This window comes from Homarus americanus, unplaced genomic scaffold, assembly GCF_018991925.1.
Source record: "Homarus americanus isolate GMGI-L3 unplaced genomic scaffold, GMGI_Hamer_2.0 scaffold16430, whole genome shotgun sequence".
Taxonomy (NCBI): Eukaryota; Metazoa; Arthropoda; class Malacostraca; order Decapoda; family Nephropidae; genus Homarus; species Homarus americanus.
The window spans coordinates 9,782,438-9,803,587 of record NW_024729259.1 but is presented as its reverse complement, the minus strand read 5'-3'; the positions used below and the strand labels follow the sequence as shown (position 1 = coordinate 9,803,587).

General features: G+C 38.1%; 1 protein-coding gene across 1 annotated transcript in view; it reads right to left on the bottom strand.

The window, feature by feature from the left end:
- Positions 1-4,300: 4,300 nt before the first annotated feature.
- LOC121866573 overlaps positions 4,301-21,150 on the bottom strand; it is a 115,661-nt gene continuing 98,811 nt past the window's right edge. Inside the window, exons 5-6 of the mRNA XM_042366341.1 lie at positions 10,480-10,562; positions 4,301-4,462 (exon numbers count right to left, since the gene is read on the bottom strand). Of these exons, the coding sequence (XP_042222275.1) occupies positions 4,301-4,462; positions 10,480-10,562 (245 nt within the window). The remainder of the gene's footprint in view (positions 4,463-10,479; positions 10,563-21,150) is intronic.

Here is a 21,150-nt window from a genome sequence, read left to right as displayed (position 1 = left end):
AGGGAAGGCGCCCCTACATAGCGAGAGGTTGTGGAACTAGGCCTAAGTGATATTAAATGTAATTTGCCAATTAATAATGATGCGATTCATGAAGTTAAGGGACTATTATTGAATTTGAAATTATTATAGATTCGTTTATCAGTCTGAATAATGTTACGGGTGTTCCAGGAATTTTTAGTTAGGCGGAAAATATGTCACGTGAGCCTAAGCTAACGCTTTGAGAGGAGACGTGACGCTGGCTGGTCCTCTCAGTCACGTGAGCATTCAGACAAACAAGACGCCCCTCTGGCGTCCGTCACAGAAATAGTCACGCTGGCCTAGTCACCTGTGCTGTGCTGTGCTATTGCAGTATAACAAGTAAGTCCCATTCGATCTCAGACAGGGTTAGATAGGCAGTGGTAAAGTAAACTAGAGCTAACAGTGAGTTCATTTCATGGTTTCCGCCAGAACCCACTTGACCGGAGTTGACCGGAGTTTGACTAAGTAGAGATTGACTGCCGCTTGAGACTGCCGTTGATGATTGAGGGTGGCGATTGTCGCCATTGGACCGACCAGTGTAGGCCTGTCACTGTTTAGCGGGTATCAAAGGATCTCTTGAGGAATCTAGTCGTCTGGGTGCCCAGCTGACGACTGGACGATAGTTGGGTCAGCAGCTCTCTCACCTCGCTCACAACACCACATGTCTCTAGCAGCTTAGTGAAACCCTCTTATAACGGGAAGCAAAGCTTCTCAACTGTACAAGGTCTGATTGCCTACCTTCCGCTTTATGGACGCACTGGGAGTACACTGAGGCTATCTGAGTAAATTAATGGTCACACACTGAGACCATGAGTCTAGGACTCTAGGAGATACCTAGAGAACATTTTATCTCCCTACAAGGGTATGTTGAGTTGGGGGAGCATGGTTCACGGGTATTGTGGGACCCAGTAACATATTAATAATAGTGAATATATTTGGGGGTAGTTAATACCATTTCTCAGCTACTGATATTATCTTGACGTGTAGTTTAATATTTCTTAAATAATTTGATAGTATTGTTTTTTAATGTTTGTGTCATTAAGTGGAACCAGAGTGATACCGTGATTTGATTCTTCTAATGCATCTAATTTTTCTTCATAATTCTGATCTCAGGTATAACCTTTGTTCCCAGAGTAGTGTTTAGTTAGGTTAGAAGTGTGCATCTGTTGGTGATATAATTTTGTTGAGTGCCCCAAGGCCTATTCATTGTAGAGTATTTAATTTATTTTTTATTACCATTTCTCAGTGACTGATAATATTTTTGTTGAAAGCCCTTAAGGCCTATTCATGGTAGAGTATTTAATTTCTTATTTTTAATACCATTTCCTAAGGACTGATATTATTTTGTGAAAGCCCTAAGGCCTGTTCCATGTGTGCAAGCAACAGTTCTTAATACTTCAAATTTATTGTTGCCTGAGTTTCTAATAATTTCCTTATATCATGTATAACTTTTATTCCCCAGAGTAGTGTTTAAGTTGAAGTTAAGAGGTGCATATTGGTGTACCCATTATTTGATTGTGTTTGATGTTGGAGGAATATAAGTGTTCAATTTTACAGTGTGTCTCATTAATCCCAGTCACAGACGCTATCCTTCCACGGTCACGGACAATTCATTTTGTTTAGTAGATTTAAGTGTGTTGGTTCGAATTTTTCTCAAAGGCGCCCACCATATTACCATCTTATAATCTTTAATAAACCCCAAGTCCAGTAAATTGACGTTACAATATATATATATATATATATATATATATATATATATATATATATATATATATATATATATATATATATATATATACAATCTAGACCTCGACTCTACGACCACGCGGATGACTCTAATTACCGACTTCACGTAATCGCTCAGATATAGATATAATTTTTTTTTTTTTCAAAATGACACACGATTTTCCATACCAAACTTCTCCAGTTAATGTAGTCTCCATGTATAATTAGAAAATTATAAGCCCCTGGGCATTATCTAATGGACTACATTAAAGGTTATGCTCATCACACTGTATCCATTCCTTATTATTTATTACTTTCACTGTACTGTATCCATTCATCATTATTCATTACTTTTTACTGTACTGTATTTCATTGTAGATTTTTATTAAAAAAAAAAAAAAATTTTTTTTTTTTATCTATGTCGGACTTACGACCATGTCGGACTTAATGACCTGGATTTGGTCCCCAACCTCCGTCTTATATATATATATATATATATATATATATATATATATATATATATATATATATATATATATATATATATATATATATATATATATATATATATATATATAGGTATATATATATATATAAAAAAAAATAGGGAATGCTATAATCAATCTAATTGTTCTAGAACCTTGTTCGTTATAGCATTCGCTGTTATAGGATTAATCTGTTCCAGGCCCCAAATACAACCACTTAACACGAAAAAATATAATATAAAATTGTAAAATTGTAAAAAAGTGCATAATATGCATCTAAAACCCTGAAATAAAGAATATCATATTTGTAATAATAAAACAATAAATTAGGAAAAAAAAAAATTTAAATTATGTTCGTTGTAGGAGTTTCGTTCAAGACCTCAATTTTATAGGTAAAAACCATTCGTATAGGAATATTCGTAGTAGGATCCGTCATATAGCATACTCACTGTATATATATATATATATATATATATATATATATATATATATATATATATATATATATATATATATATATATATATATATATATATATATATATATATATATATATATATATATATATATATATATATATATATATATATATATATATATATATATATTAGTTCTCGTTAACTTAACCCAACTGCTCCAGAAAGTCGTTCATAACCAATGAAACGTTTGTTAATCAAACCATTGTTTCAATGGGTTTTGGGTAATTGGTTCCAGCTCACCGGAACTCTAAATTCAACAAAAATGAAAAGTTCACTTACTTTGAGGTGTGTATGTAGAAGGCTCCTGGATGATGATGATGATGGGATTTAGAATGGGGATGGAGGAGAAGGAAGAAGAGAAGGCATTGGGCTGGAAGAGAAGTCACCCCATGGTGCCATTTCACCCATAAAATTTTAGCTCTCTGGTTTAATTCAAGATTTTTTCTTTAAATCAACGCTGCACTGCATTATATATTGTCAATATATAAAATATATTTCAAATGACCAATATTGTTTGGAAACACAGAAAAAGCGTTAGTTGAAGAGAGTCTCAAGCATACCTCCACTGAAAACAGAGAGACTGACGCCTGCTTTGCTGTGTTAAGAGGCTGGATGCCATGCATTAAACTAGCCACTTTACCTTCAATTTTGTCTAATAATTGTTAAAATGGCCCAAAAAAATTGAATATTAAACTTTAAAAATTATTGAATAGTATAAACTTCTTGATATTTACAAAATAGTAAGGAATTTAAGCCCCTAGAACCCATTAATGTATTACGGACTGATACTAAAGCTGGTTGTCCGGCCAAGTGCAAGCAAAACATGTTGAGGTCGGTTCGTGAAGTAGTTCAAGCTAATTTTTTCGTTAACTGAATTGAAGATCCTTATGGAAGGCAGTTCACAATCAAATTACAAGTAACCGAGGTGTTCAGCAAAAAATATATATATATATATATATATATATATATATATATATATATATATATATATATATATATATATATATATATATATATATATATATATATATATATATATATATATATATATATATATATATATATATATATATATATATATATATATATATATATATATATATATATATATATATATATATATATATATATATATATATATATATATATATATATATATATATATATATATATATATATATATATATATATATATATATATATATATATATATATATATATATATATATATATATATATATATATATATATATATATATATACGCAAAGTAAATCATGCAATTAAATGAAATGAATGCAGACAAATGAGTTCCTACAGTAGTGAATTAGAATAAATTGACAAATAAATGCTCATCTTAAATTCATGAGCTAAATGAACCCTTAATGCACGAGTCATAAAGGCAAACATGAACTACGCATGCTTCCCATATGGGCGCTGTAAACGCTCCACTTTACACAGGATGTAAGGGGGTGGCCAATAAACTAGCTCCCTCAGGGGCAAATAAAAAAACAAAAACAAAAACAAAAAACATGAAATATTGAGGAAAAATTCTAGTAAAATTTATTATTCTCACTTAAAATATCTTAAAGAACTTACGTGTGTAAAAGATATCTTCCCTTGTGTAGAAAACCTTTGCCACAGATGTCACACAACCATTTGGCTTTCTTTTTAGCTCCTCGCTTCTTTCGAAAGAGGGTTGGCTCACTAAACGATGCTTTTGGAGGCATGTTGATAGATTCACCGACAGTTGTAATCTAATAAAAAAATAATAATAATACATAAGAAACAGAGAGCTATTTGGATAAAATTATATATTAGCATCATAAAGTATATAGGAAAACAATTTACTGGATATCCAGCAATAGGTAAAGGTGCATACAGGACCAATGAAATAAGTAAATTAAATGAAGTGTAGTATACAATAAACCTAACAGAAGCCCAAAGGTGGCAGTTTTTAATAAGTAAAATACACATGGATACATCAGACTATATACAGTGGTCCCTCGGTTAACGAACGGTTCAATTAACGAAATTTCGGTTAATGAATTACCTCCCAAAAGGATCTTCAATTCGGTTAATGAACAAAACTTCGATTAATGAAATCCTTACGACAAACACGTTTTGCTGTGAGCATCAGCTGATCAGCTGATGGGCTAGTCTGTCAACTGAGTAATCTGTTCTATGTTTACATTCATTGCCAGTGGAGTAAATATCAAGAAAGTTGTGCTCTTTAATATTTTTGCATTTTTTATATTAAAATTATTAGTAATTTTAAAATTTAGTTAACATATTGATAATATACGCAGTACAGGGAACTAGTTTTTTGTGCACCCATCAGCCGCTTGACTCACCCACCAGGAGTCAGTGTGGCTTTGTTTACAGTGGCGTGAACATAGCTTTTGTTGGTGTCTTGAATATTTTTGAATTTTTACATTAAAATTATTGGTCATTTTGAAATTTAGTTAACATATTGATAACATATAGCGCAGTGCAGTGATGATTTATATAAAATTAGCCTGAATTACACCTAGTGAACATAAAATTTTATTGGTGAAATTACTGCATCAAGCATGGGTCCCCTGAAAGGTGATTTCTCCTCCATCCCCACTTCCTGCTCTTCTCCCTTCTCCTCCACCCCCACTTCTAATTCCCATCATCATCACCAACTAGGAACATTCTACATACACAACTTAAAGTAAATGTACTTTACTGCATTTTTTTTACTTTGTATGTACTTTTCTATGAGCTGGAACCAATTACCCAATATCCCATTGAAACAATGGATTCGGTTAACAAAATTTTCGGTTAACGAACGACTTTGTGGAACGAATTGTGTTCGTTAACCGAGGGACCACTGTATTTAAATAAGAATAATTGAACTGATGAAGGATATAAATTATAGTCCCCCAAAAAGTTAGCACAGGGTACAAGAATTTCCCCGGTTAATACAAGGGATGCCTTCCTAAAAGTCATTGCGATTAAAGAAACTGCCAAAATCGGGGCAATTTTCCCCATAAGAATTAATGTAGCGATAAAGCATAAGAACCTTCGATAACCAAGGTTTTATTCAACTCATAACACAGCACAGGAACAAAGCAAAACAAGACCGAGATAATTGGATGTAAATTACATGTACGATTTCACACAAACAATCAAACCAATATTATGACGGGGAGATGCATTCCCAGTGGGCAAATTTAATTTTGATATATACTCCTCATTATCCAAGGGTGTTAGGGACCAAGGTTGTGTGTATACTGTAGTAGCAGTAATGTCAGGAATAAATAAAAATTATACAAATAAATATAATAAAAGAATAAAAAGTACTGCATTGCCAGATGGCTATAGTTTCATCAGGAATATGAAACAGGAGCGGCTGAGATCTCCCCCTCTGCTCACACAATCTAGGCGACTCCAGTGGTAGTAAGAAGTGTTTCATTATGTTTATGAGCTTATGATAATCATTTCTTTCCTTCTTTTTTTCACATTATGTATGAAGAATGTGTGTGAATGTAACAGAGTAAAAAAAAAAAAAAAAAAAATTACTTACATCTACAGTACCTGAAAGTATGAGTTGAAAATTAACAATAACCAACTCACAGTATGCACACATGTGGGTCACTTCACCATCGTCATCACCACCACCACCAACAACAACAATACTCATCACCAACCACAAACAACACTCACCACCACCACACTCCCATGACCATCAGCCACCACAACCTCACACCACCACACCCCGACCACCTACCACCACTAACTCACCACCACCACATGACCATCAGCCACCAACCTCACACCACCACCACCACCACACTCCCATCACCACCAGCCACCATTACCCCACACCACCACACTCCCATGACCACCTACCACCACTAACTCACACCACCACACCCCAGACCAGCCAGCCACCACTACCTCACACCACCACACCCCATGACCACCTACCACCACACCCCACTCACCACATAGCACCACTACCTCACACCACCACACTCCCATGACCAGCCAGCCACCTCACACCACCACACCCATGACCAGCCAGCCACCACTACACTCCCACCACCACACATACCACCACTAACTCACACCACCACACTCCCATGACCAGCCAGCCACCACTACCTCACACCACCACACTCCCATGACCAGCCAGCACCACTCCACACCACCACACTCCCACCACAGCACCACTACTCACACCACCACACCCCATGACCAGCCAGCCACCACACCTACACAGCCACCACTCACACCACCACACCCCATGACCAGCCAGCCACCACTACCTCACACCACCACACTCCCATGACCACCACCACCATGCCTCCACCACCACACTCCCATGACCACTACCACCACTAACTCACACCACCACACTCCCATGAGCCAGCCACTACCTCCTCACACTCTACCACACCACCCACCACACCCCATGACCAGCCAGCCACCCTACCTCACACCACACTCCCATGACCACCTACCACCCCACACCAACACACCCCATGACCAGCCAGCCACCACTACCTCCACACCACCACACTCCCATGACCACTAGCACCACTACCTCACACCACCACAATCCCATGACCAAGCCACCATTCCTCACACACCACACCCCATGACCACCACTATCACCACCACACTCCCATGACCACCAGCCACCACTAACTCACACCACCACCCCATGACCAGCCAGCCACCACTAACACACCACCACACTCCCATGACCACCAGCCACCACTAACTCACACCACCACACTCCCATGACCAGCCAGCCACCACTACCTCCACACCACCACACTCCCATGACCACCAGCCACCACTAACTCACACCAACACACTCCCATGACCAGCCATCCACCACTACCTCACACCACCACTCCCATGACCACCAGCACCACTACCCACACCACCACCCATGACCAGCCAGCCACCACCACCTCACCACCACCTTCCATGACCAGCCAGCCACCACTACCTCACACCACCACACTCCATGACCACTAGCACCACTACCTCACACCACCACACTCCCATGACCAGCCAGCCACCATTCACACCACCACACCCATGACCACCTATCACCACCACACTCCCATGACCACCAGCCACCACTAACTCACACCACCACACTCCCATGACCAGCCAGCCACCACTACCTCACACCACCACAATCCCATGACCAGCCAGCCACCACACCTCACACCACCACACTCCCATGACCAGCCAGCCACCACTACCTCACACCACCACACTCCCATGACCAGCCAGCCACCATTACCTCACACCACCACACCCCATGACCACCACTACACCTCACACCACCACACTCCCATGACCACCAGCCACCACCACCATGACCTACCTCACACCACCACACCCCATGACCACCGCCACCACTACCTCCACACCACCACACCTCCACACACACCACACCACCCACAGACCACCAGAGGACCACACTCCTATGACCACCAGCACCACTCACACCACCACCCCATGACCACCAGCACCACTACCTCACACCACCACACTCCCATGACCACCAGCACCACTACCTCACACCACCACACTCCCATGAACACCACCACTATCACCACTACCTCTACCACCAACACACTCCCATGACCACTAGCCGCCACCACCACACTCCCGTGACACCTACAACCACTATCTCGAACTACCCACCACCATCACTGACCGAGGAGTCCAGTTTGAGTCACAACTCTGGCATAGTCTCCTGCAGTTCCTCGGCACTACCAGACACCGCACTAGTGCTTATCACCCTCAGTCCAACGGCATGGTACAGTGGCTTCATCGTCAGCTGAAGGACGCCATCAAGGCACAGCACGACCCCTACAGCTGGACGGATGCTCTACCCTTTGTGCTCCTTGGCATCCGCGCATCACACAAAGAGGACATGGACTGCAGCCAAGCGGATCTCACCCTCAGCGAACCCCCATCAACATACTCGGCGTTGAGTAGTGCAGGAGGGATGTGTTCAGGGCGATGGGAAGGCTAGACGTTGTGAGGCTCCCTGCAAATACTGCGATAGGCAGTTTCTGCACTAAAGGCTACTGCCCCATGCCAGCCTTCCCATCGCATTTAACACATCCCTCCTGCACTACTCAACGCCGAGTATGTCTTCCTCAGGCACGATGCTCACAACAACCCACTTCAACATCCCTACGGCGGACCCTTCCCGGTGCTTGCACGGTCAGTGAAGTTCCTGACGATCGATTGCAATGGCAGACATGACACCGTCAGTATCGATTGAGTGAAATCAGCCACCTTACCCAATGGGACCCCGGCCAAGCATTACCCCCGGCAAACAACGCCTTCACCAGTCTGGCCACCATTGCCGCCTCCAGCACCACCTCGTCCACAACATTTCCGGGCGCCCTCTTTTCTTCCTCAGGTACCGACTGCTCCTGACCCTGCTCCTGATGAGGATCCTGCATCTGGCCCTGTGGACCCAGACATCCCATTCGACGGAGTCATCACTCGTAACGGCCTAGTAGTTCACACCCAAGTCCGCTATGCCTCGCAAGTGGGATACGATCCTGCCTACAACAGGTTTCCTGCAGCACCCGGAGGGGAGGGGGAGTATTGTAGTGATTTACTCTCACTACAACCACTCCACTGTCCTCACCTCAGCCAATCAGCAGCCAGTTCCATACCACAGCCTCCGCTCCTGAACCGTTTGCTGATTGGCCACCTACCGTCCTCTCCTCAGCCAATCAGCAGCGAGTTCCAGACCACAGCTTCTGCCCCCGAGTCGTTCGCTGATTGGCCAGCTGCCGCCCTTGCCTCAGCCAATCAGCGGCACCTTTCATCTCGCAACTCGAATTTTGAGTATGCAGGATTGTATAAATACTCCCCTGCCTCGCCGTGAAGGTCATTCTACTCCAAGCTCTCAAACCGACAAGACATCCTCTCAACAAGCTCCTCTACAACACAGCAACTCCCCAGTATCTTACTTCACTGCACATACAATATACGTAGAGAAAACGATATTGCGAGTTTCCTTTCTCACCTCGATACTGAGTGCGAGATCTCCTTTATGTATGTGTGTATGTGATCCTAAGAAAAAGAAAACTGACACATAAGAAAGAGAACTTTGACTACTGCGCCACATACATTACGCTACATGGTAATGGAATTTCAGGATCAATCCTGCAGTTCTTTTCCAGTTAGTCTGCTGAACCATAAAATCTGGAAAGTAAACAGTTTAACCCTTTGGATGCGACATGCGGGTAAACCCGCCCAAAATATTATATTAATTAAATGCGACAAGCGGGGATATCCCACGGCCTTGAAAAAACTTCCCCAAATGAGACGACATGCGGACATATTATGTATTGAGGTATAGGAGTATTTCCTGAATGCAATATAGCTTATTTTTGTACTATTTTGTTTGATATTATCTGAATATGTAATACATATCTAAATTTGCTGTTTAGTAACCAAATTGATTAAATTTATTTGCCATATACCAGACATTGATTTATACCAATTTCCTGCATTTTTGGGTATAAATGTCATTTTTTCTCTAAAATTTGCACACATATGTGAATTTTTGTTCCAGATTTGGAAAATATACTAAAAGTTCTCTAGGAAAAACATATAGAAAATGTGATTATATGAAATTCATTTTTGGCAGGATAATTGACACTTTTCAGGAACCGGCGCGAAATTTAATTACGCACCTAAAGGGTTAAATAATATTGTACAAGTACTAAACATCACTGGAAGGATTTACCTGTACTGAGCTGACAGAAGCAACTGGAGGTTTATCTTTGCCATCAGCCAAATCTTCCATTCCACGTAAAGTAATATTACCATCTGTAAAAACAGAAATAATATTATATGTACATATATTTCTATATATGTGGGGTATGCTATAACGAATCTAATTGGTTCTAGAACCTTGTTCGTCATAGCATTCGTTCGTTATAGGATTAATCCGTTCCAGGCCCCCAAATACAACCACTTAGCACTGAAAAATATAATATAAAATTGTAAAAATTTTAAAAAAGTGCATAAATATGCATCTAAACCCCTGAAATAAAGAATATCATTAATACTTGTAATAAAAAAAACAATAAATTAGTGTAAAAAAAAAAAAAAAAAAAAAATATCGTTGTAGGAGTTTCGTTCGTTATAGCATTCTCAATTTTATAGGTAAAACCGTTCGTTATAGGAATAGTCGTAGCATGTTACAAATGCTGAATTGTACTTTCTCATTCTGCAGCTGTGTTCATTAAATCAGCAAGCTAATCTTCTTGTTGATGCACAATCATGAACAAAATACAGGTTGTACCTCTCTAGTCCGCCAACCTCGGGACCTGACCGGTGCTGGACCATGGAAATTTCCGGATCATGGAAATTCACCCTTTTCCTGGATAGATAGTTATTTGTGCTTACGCTTGGAAGCACTAGCACCACTTTCACTGCTTCGTGGTCTCTTTGAAGATATATTGAAGGGTTAAATGTTGTACAGTAGGTTCTCAAATTTTGGGAGATTTAAATTCATTGTTTTTTATTTGGACAAAAAAAAAAACACTACGCAATTTAAAATTTTGATGGTGGAAACTCGAATTTTGACGGGTTTGAGCGGCCCGCCAATGTTCAGATGTGCACAAATCGTGTAAACAGTGTCATTTCTCTTATGTACAAAAGATTCATTATTGTTTATTACTGAATGTCTTTTTGATTTAATTAATTTTTATGTGTGCAAAATGAACAACACAATTCATTAATAATATGTAGAATATTAAAACACACCAGGAAACGAGACGAGATTGTTTTCGTTGATTACAAAACCAGTGACTGACTGGATCTACATATAAAACTGAAGAAAATAAGACCTTGGTTGTAGCTGTAGTAAAATTAATGTAAAAAATTAATATGGTTGTTTAAGTAATGTTATTTAATGTTAATGGAACAATATAAGTAGCTAACCATTAATGGTAAAGAAAAAAAGTGAGATAACATATGTAAGTACGCACATGTGAAAACATATCGTCATTACTATACATAAGAATATGAATGAAACACTTATTTACTGCTCATATATATTTTAATTAATGTTTCTAAATTTAAAACAAAAATTCTACCCACCAGTGATGGTAAAGTTGAAAACATAAGGACAGCCAATGTTGTTGTGTGTGTTTTTACTCGGATGACGTATGCTCAACTCTAGCTGAAGCTGTAGAACATAAGAACTTTTCTGTGTTGTTTTTAGTTTTTATTTAATTTTATCTCTGTTATTTTTGTTGGTTTATTAGGATGTTGCTTTATTACAGGTAGTAATTCACCAAAAAGGTAGGGTAAATAAGGCAAAATTTAGCCAAGCATCGAAAGTACCAGACTCAAATTAATTTTCTCCATGGGCAAACTAAAATCGTTCTGGACCACGGGAGTTTCCGGAACACAGAATGCCGGACTAGAGAGGTACAACCTGTATAAGGTCTGTTTTGTCCATCCCCTACCCTAACATATTGTATATGGTACAAGTTGTACCTCTCTAGTCCGGCAACCTCAGGACCTGACCGAGGCCGGACCATGGAAATTCACCCTTTTCCTGGATAGATAGTGACTTGGCTTGGAAGCACTAGCACCACTTTCTCTGCTTCATGGTCTCTTTGAAGACATATTGAAGGGTTAAATGTCGTACAGTAGCTTCTCAAATTTTGCGTGATTTTAATTCGACGTTTTCTATTTGAACACAAAAAAACAACACATTTAAAAATTTTGACAGCGGAAACTCGAATTTCGACGGGTTTGAACGGCCCACCAACGTTCAGACGATCTGCACAATCGTGTAAACAGCGTCATTTCTCTTATGCACAAAAGATTCATTATTGTTAATTACTGAAAGTCTTTTTGATTGAATTAATGTTTGTGTGTGCAAAATGAGCAATACAATTCATTAATAATACGTAGAATATTAAAACACTAGGAAATGAGACAGCATTGTTTTCGTTGATTACAAAACCAGTGACTGACTGGTTCTACATATAAAACTGAAGAAAATAAGACCTTGGTTGTAGCTGTAGTAAAATTAATATGGTTGTTTTAAGTAATGTTATTTAATGTTAATAAATGGAACAATAGAAGTAGCTAACGATAATGGTAAAGAAAAAAAGAGAGATCGCGTATGTAAGTGCGCACACGTGAAAACATATCGTCATTACTTTACATAAGAATATGAAAGCAACACTTATTTACTGTTCATATATATTTTAATTAATGTTTCTGAATTTGTTTTTATTGAATTAATGTTTGTGTGTGCAAAATTAACAATACAATTTATTAATAATACGTGGAAGATTAAAACACACGAGGAGACGAGACGGCTGCCGGCATTGTTTATGTTAAAGCTTACAAAACCAGTGACTGATTGGTTCTACATATAAAACTGAAGAAAATAAGACCCTGATTGTAGCTGTAGTAAAATTAATGTAAAAAAATTAATATGGTTGTTTGAAGTACCTGTAATGTTATTTAATATTAATAAATGGAACAATGTAAGTAGCTAACCATTAATGGTAAAAAAAAAAAGCGAGACTGCGCGTATGTAAGGCCCATATGCAAGATTAGCCGTGGTGTATACCATGCTGTAGTACTCCCATGGTTGTTATGCAAGAAGCGTTTTTGGCTAAAAAAAAAGAAAAATATGTACGATTCGTTATTGGAACATGGGGAAATTTCGATGATCACTACGAAGGAAGTATTTTTGAAACCAAAAGAAAGAAAATTGATTTGGATGGACATAAAATGTATAAATCTGCAAAGGAATAATATTTATTATACGATATACTCCATATAGAACAGCACATGCAGAATTGTATTGTTCTTTTTAAAAGCGGTCATGTTTGTGTACGAAAATGCCGCCAGCTCTACTTGTCTCATCGCCGTTTATATCCTCCAAATTCGCCTAACCATCATTAAAGGTAAGCTTTTAAGATAACTAATACAACTAATTTATGTGTAGAAATGTATTGAAATCAAATTAAACAAAAAAAAAGTCGTAAATAGTTTATTTGAAGAGTGGTGAGAACAGTTTCCTCTGGGATGGTGAATAACGTCCTTTATCAGAATTAATATCGACCCAATTTTCGTAATGAGGGCAATTAATAACAGTCCAGCACTACCAAAATAATTATTTCCTTAGTATAAATACTTTGTAGCATAAATTTCACACTTTAATAAGTCTAAATATGCCGGGTAACCAATGCCAGGTGAATCCAAACTGGTCCATCCGTGATGGTCGATGGACGTCCTTTATCAGAATTAATATCGACCCAATTTTCGTAATGAGCGCAATTAATAACCGTCCAGCACTACCAAAATAATTATTTCCTTAGTATAATTACTTATTAGCCTAGATTTCATATTTTAATAAGTCCAAATATGCCAGGTAACGAGTGCTAGGTACTACCCAGGCACGGTCCAAGTAATTACCCAAATGTAGCCGCAATTAAGTCAAATAATGGTCGTACATGAATAAATCGGACTGCCAATTACTTCTCGACTAGTATTTGGTGTCACAAAGTAAAAAAAAAAATTGGAAAACTTACTTTAATCTGAGTTAATAGATCACGTGCATGTACCGAGGGAGCGAGTACAGTAGTACCCGGTCAATTGAACCCACAGGGTACCGCGGAAAGTGAAAAAAGGATAAAGTGAACAACAGAACATATGGGATTAATTCCAATAGAGACTGGCCCGACCCCTAAACTCCCCCCAAACTCCACTTTTTCCGACACAATACCTATGTTGTAGTAAAAATAACATCTAAATTTTATGATGGTATGCTCACACAATTAATATTTAAGAGAAATACAATCGCCAGGTTAATGTCCATTCAAATAATGGACTCAAATCCCCCCCCCCCTCTTCCCAGCTCACTAGCTCCTACCTCTCTGAGTAATGTTTGGGTGAAACCACTAGATTTTAACGTTTAGTAATAAATAATACCTCAGACAAAAGTTAGGATAATATAATTGACATTTCTGGATTCCTTGCAGGTCAGGGAATATTTTGAATGTAAACTTCATATATTTTGCACAAAAGATAAAATATTTGCTTTGTGTAAACCAAATTCTTACATTAGATCTAAAATTTGTATGTCTAATGCAAAATCCATGATGTTTATATTCAAAATGATCATCATATTGTAAGAATTCCAGCAATGTAAATTATATTCTGGCCGAGTAATTTGTATGAATTTTATGAGCTAAAACAAATATCTTCGGGTAATAAAAAAAAAAAATATTCTTCACGACACTATCTGTCAATCAAAGTACCCCACCTTGCCTCCCCCCCTCCTCACACTCACGCCACCTGGATCGGTAGGTCCCAACCCTCCCCCCACCCCCCACCTTCCCTCCCTACCAGAGAAATGTTTGGGTGAAAAAACTAGATTTTTAACTTTTAGTAATAAATAATACCTCAGACTAAAGTTAGGATAATATAATTGACATTTCTGGATTCCTTTCAGGTCAGGGAATATTTTGAATGTAAACTTCATATATTTTGCACAAAAGATAAAATACAGTGGGGTATACTATAACAAACGGATCCTACTACGAATATTCCTATAACGAACAGTTTTACCTATAAAATTGAGAATGCTATAACGAACGCAACTCCTACAACGAACGCGGATGAATACTGGACTATTTCGCCTGGCGCATGAATATTGTTGTACCACAACCCACAACAAGAGCATCAGGCGCCATCTTTGTCTCATTGTGTAGCCAGTGCACCACTGTTATTGTTGAAACTTCGTCTTCTGATGTGGAAATAGAGTTATTTGTATAAATATTTTGTTATACAAGTGTACAATTGTGACAATGAATCGTCCAAAGCGAGTGAGAAAGCTCATAACTCTTGAAACTATGAAAGAAATCATAAAGAAACGTGAGGATGGAACAAGCATTGCGAAACTTAGTGATGAGTATGGGATGGCTAAATCGACTATATGTACGATTTTAAAGAATAAAGAGGAGTTGAAAACAGTGCTAGTGGTTAAGGGAATCTCTAGACTTAGCAAAGCAAGGTGTAATGTGATTGAGATGGAAAATTTACTCTTAGTGTGGATAAAGAAGAAAGAAATGGCTGGTGATAGCATTAGTGAAGCTATAATTTGTGAGAAGGCCAGACAATTGTTTGAGGACCTTAAAGCCAAGACTCCCAGTGCAAGTGATAGTGATGTGCCAGTGTTTAGGGGTACCAAGGGGTGGTTTACTGGTTTCAGAAGGAGAAATAAAATACATAGTGTTGTGAGACATGGTGATGCTGCTAGTGCAGATAAGGAAGCAGCTAAGGAACACCATGACATTTTTTTGAATAATATTAAAGAGGGAGGCTTTGTTTCTCAGCAGGTATTCAACTGTGATGAAGCTGGACTTTTTTGGAAAAAAATGCCTCGCCGTACATACATTACCAAGGAGGAAACTTCTGTCCCTGGCCATAAGCCAATGAAAGACAGGCTTACCCTCCGTCTTTGTGCTAATGCTTCTGGTGACTGCAAAATAAAGCCACTCCTTGTGTACCACGCAGAAAACCCCAGAGCCTTGGTGTTATGTGGCAGTCAAACCCAAAGGCTTGGGTGACCAGGAATTTATTCTCTGACTGGGTGATTGAGGTGTTTGGACCCAGTGTTCGGGAATACCTCAGGGAGAATAATCTTCCACTGAAAGCTTTGTTGGTGATGGACAATGCACCAGCCCACCCTCCTAATTTGATGGTTGAATTGCCAGAGGAGTTCAACTTCATCACTGTGCACTTCTTGCCACCCAACACAACACCTCTCATCCAGCCCATGGATCAACAGGTAATTTCTAACTTTAAGAACCTGTACACAAAGGCACTGTTTAGAAAATGTTTTGCATCCACTTCTTCAAGTGATGTTAGCTTGAAGGAATTTTGGAAGTCACTTCAATATAGCAGATGCTGTTTTTTTAATTACCTCAGCCTGGAAAGAGGTTACTGTGAGGTGTCTTTGTGCTGCTTGGAGGCCATTGTGGCCTGAATGTGTCCCTCAAAGAGACTTTGAAGGCTTCGAAGAGTTAGAAGAGGAGGCTGTTGTTCATGAAATTGTGTCTCTGGGCAATTCCATGGGCCTGGAAGTGGATGATGATGATGTTGAGGAGTTGGCGGAAGAGCACAGTAAGGAACTGTCCACTGAGGAGCTGCTTGAGCTTCACAAAGAGGAAAATGAGACACTGAAGCGGAGCATAACTTCTGAGGAGTCAGGGGAGGAGGAGGAAAGCTGCATCATTCCAGCCAAAGATCTCAAGGATGCGTTCTTTTGCTGGAGCAAACTGTCCAAACTTGCTGAGGATTATCATCCTGATGTTGGTTCTGTGCAAAACGCCATCAGTGTGTTTAATGACAATGTTATGAACCACTTTTGGAAGGTCCAGAAATCAAGTTTGAAGCAGCCAACCCTGGATTCCTTCTTTACAAAGGTAACAAAAGAACCTATAGACAAAGTGCCTGTGAGACAGTCACCAAAGAGGGCTAGGAAGGATGACTCCTCTCCTTCCACCTCTTCTCCATAATTCTCTCCTCCCCCCTCCCCCTCTGCCTCCTGTCCTACATGCTGAACAACACTAAGGTAAGATAAAGTACTGTATTTTTTACATTTTCCACAGAATTTTATCAGTGTTGAGTGGTTGTATTTGGGGGCCTGGAACGGATTAATCCTATAACGAACAAGGTTCTGAAACCAATTAGATTCGTTATGGCATACCCCACTGTACCCCGATTTACGCAGTCAATTGAACCCACAGGGTACCGCGTTAAGTGAAATCCGCGTAAATGGAACAACAGAACATATGGGATTAATTCCAGTAGAGACTGGCCCGACCCCCAAACTCTACTTTTTCCGACACAATACCTACGTTCTAGTAAAAATAACATCTTAATTTTATGATGGTACATGCACACAATTAATACTTAAGAGAAATAGAGAAATACAGTCGCCAAGTTAATGTCCATTCAAATAATGGACTCAACTCCCTCCCCCTCTTCTCACACTACACTGCTGGCTCTTCCCTCTCTGAGAAATTTTGGGGGGAAAACCACTAGATTTTAATAAATAATACCTCAAACTAAAGTTAGGATAATATAATTGACATTGCTGGATTCCTTGTAAGACCAGGAATATTTTGAATATAAATGTCATATATTTTGCACAAAAGATAACATATTTACTCAGAGTAAACATTATATTTTGCAATGCAAAATCTATGATGTTTATATTCAAAATGATCATTTGTAAGAATTCCAGCAATCAGAATTTTATGTAAACATTATATCTGTCAATCAATTTGTATGTCTAATGCAAAATCTAGTGATTAAAGTTAGGATAATATAATTGACATTGCTGGATTCCTTGTAAGACCAGGAATATTTGGAATATAAATGTCATATATTTTGCACAAAAGATAACATATTTACTCAGAGTAAACATTATATCTAAAATTTGTATGTCTAATGCAAAATCTATGATGTTTATATTCAAAATGATCATCAAATTGTAAGAATTCCAGCAATGTAAATTATATTCTGGCCGGGCAATTTGTATGAATTTTATGAGCTGAAACAAATATCTTCAGTAAATAAACAAAGAAATATTCTTCAAGGACACTATCTGTCAATCAAAATACCCCACCTCCGCCCTCCCTCCCATCCTACCCCCCCACCCCCCACCTTCCCTCCCTACCAGAGAAGCGATTGGGAGAAAATAGTATACTGTATTTACATTTTTAGTAATAAATAATAACCCAGACTAAAGTTAGGATAATATAATTGACATTTCTAGATTCCTTGCAGGTCAGGGAATATTTTGAATGTAAACTTCATATATTTTGCACAAACAATAAAATATTTGCTTTGTGTAAACCAAATTATTACATTAGATCTAAAATTTGTTTGTCTAATGCAAAATCCATGATGTTTATATTCAAAATGATCATCAAATTGTAAGAATTCCAGCAATGTAAATTATATTGTGGCAGGGTAATTTGTATGAATTTTATGAGCTAAATAAAAAAAAATAAAAATAAATTATACTTCACCGCGTAAATGAGTAGATGCACCGCGGAAAGTGAAAGTCCGGTTCTGGCAAGGTACCACGTAAATGAGAAATCGCGGAAAGTGAAACCGTGTAAAGCAGGGTAATACTGTAATTACCCAAATGTAGTCGCAATGAAGTCAAATGATGGTCCTACAAGCGTAAATCAGGCTGTGAATCACTTCTCGATTATTATTTGGTGTCATAAATAATTGGGAAACTTAATTTAATCCGAGTTGTGTTAGGTTAGGTTAGGTTAGGTACATGCACTCGATCTATTAACTCAGATTAAATTAAGTTTACCAATTTTTTGTGACTTTATGACACCAAATACCAGTCGAGAAGTGATTGGCAGTCCGATTTATTCTTGTAGGACTATCATTTGACTTCATTGCAACTACATTTGGGTAATTACTCGCTCCCTCGGTACATGCACGCGATCTATTAACTCAGATTAAATTACGTTTTCCAATTTTTTTTACTTTGTGACACCAAATACTAGTCGAGAAGTGATTGGCAGTCCGATTTATTCTTGTAGGACCATTATTTTTATTTAATTGCGGCTACATTTATGTACATTTGGGTAATCAGTCGGACCCCCCAGGCATGTTTCATTTGTGTATCAGTTTAACCACAATTTGCTACTAATAAGATAAATTCAGTGACCTAAATTCATGTTTTATTTTTTATTCCCTTAGTGACTCAATGTATTACAAGAAAGAACTACTTTATGACTTGTTTGGGCCAACAGTTGGAGTGGTGATATTAATTAACTTTGCCAATGACAGTATGTCCATGATTTCAACAAAAATGAATATGTCCTTCTAAAGTAAATGGAAGTGATAATATTATTATCTTTTTGGCCATCCAGCAAATTTAATGATTTTAAGTTGACCGATTTTTTCCAGTTAAGTTAGTTTACGTTAGATAAGTTAAGTTGGGTTAGGTTAGGTTTGGTGACATTGAAATTATGTTTTTTCAAATGCCAAGTAGGTGGATGACCTAATCATTCATTTTTTACCAAATTGATTATGAGTAGATCAAAAACATTAGTCTTGTTTTTTTTACAAATTCAGACTCCGTAAAGTTCAAATGACAATCACTTCATGATAGATGTTTCACCCTATACACTAAAGCTACTTTATGTAAGAGGAAAAAATTAGCACCAAATTGTATTGTTTAATACCAAAAGAAGTCATTGATGATAATATTTAATAACAATATTTCAGGTATTACGACCTGGTCGTCGGGACGGAACACCGTCGTAAGTCGAGGAGAGACTGTAATACATTTTCATCTTTAAACTCCTTGATGCTCCACTCAATTATAGCTAGATGTAATAATTGTAGAAAGTAATCACAGGTATGACCCCCTTTACCTTTGTTTTTATATTACAATTCTTGGATATTCAAAGATAATGAAATTATGAATCTTCAATAAATGTGATATACGTACATTCTAATGATGACAACAGAAATATGTCAGACTTGACTAATTAACTGTAACCAGAAATTAACCTACCGTATATCTCGGCCTATAAGGCGTCGGGGTGCATAAGACGGCCCCCCAAAATTTCCATTAAAAAGTAGCTTTTGAGCTCTATTCGCTGTATAAGACCAGTACCCCAAATGTGACACTTACTGGTACCCACTGACTCAGTAGTCCTTTACCAACCATCCTTGGTTTTTTAAAATAAGGCCAATTAACTTCAAGTAATGTCATCAAATGTTACCCGCTGGTGTAGTGTCGAGTAAATCACTGTAGGTGCGCGTGATCTAGGTATATGCTGATAACCACAAGGAAAGAAGAAAACACCAAGTTCCCAAGCGCTTTCGTGTAATTCACATCTTCAGGGGTGAGTACAGACTAGTCTGTACTCACCCCTGAAGATGTGAATTACACGAAAGCGCTTGGGAACTTGGTGTTTTCTTCTTTCCTTGTGGTTATCAGCGCACGCACGCACACACATATATATATACATATATATACAACAAAATATATGTACAAAAAATAAATGTTAAATGAATTATTTATGGTGCATTAGGGTACTGGTCACTTCAGACACAAAGACGGGCTATAAATAGCCTTCTTTATCTCCCCTCCATCTTACCCTGAGCCAGAGGGAAGGGTGGTGGTAAATAACATTTGTTTGCTTATTTTCCATTTACTTGAAATAGATTTACCGAATTATTTGTTTATTTATTTAAAAGTCATTTACTGAATATTCTATGTAACAAATAAATTTTAAATTAATTATTTATAGGAGATAAGTATTTTGATCAGTAAATATATGGTATTACTGGCCACTTCAGACACAAAGATGGGATAAAAACAGCCCAT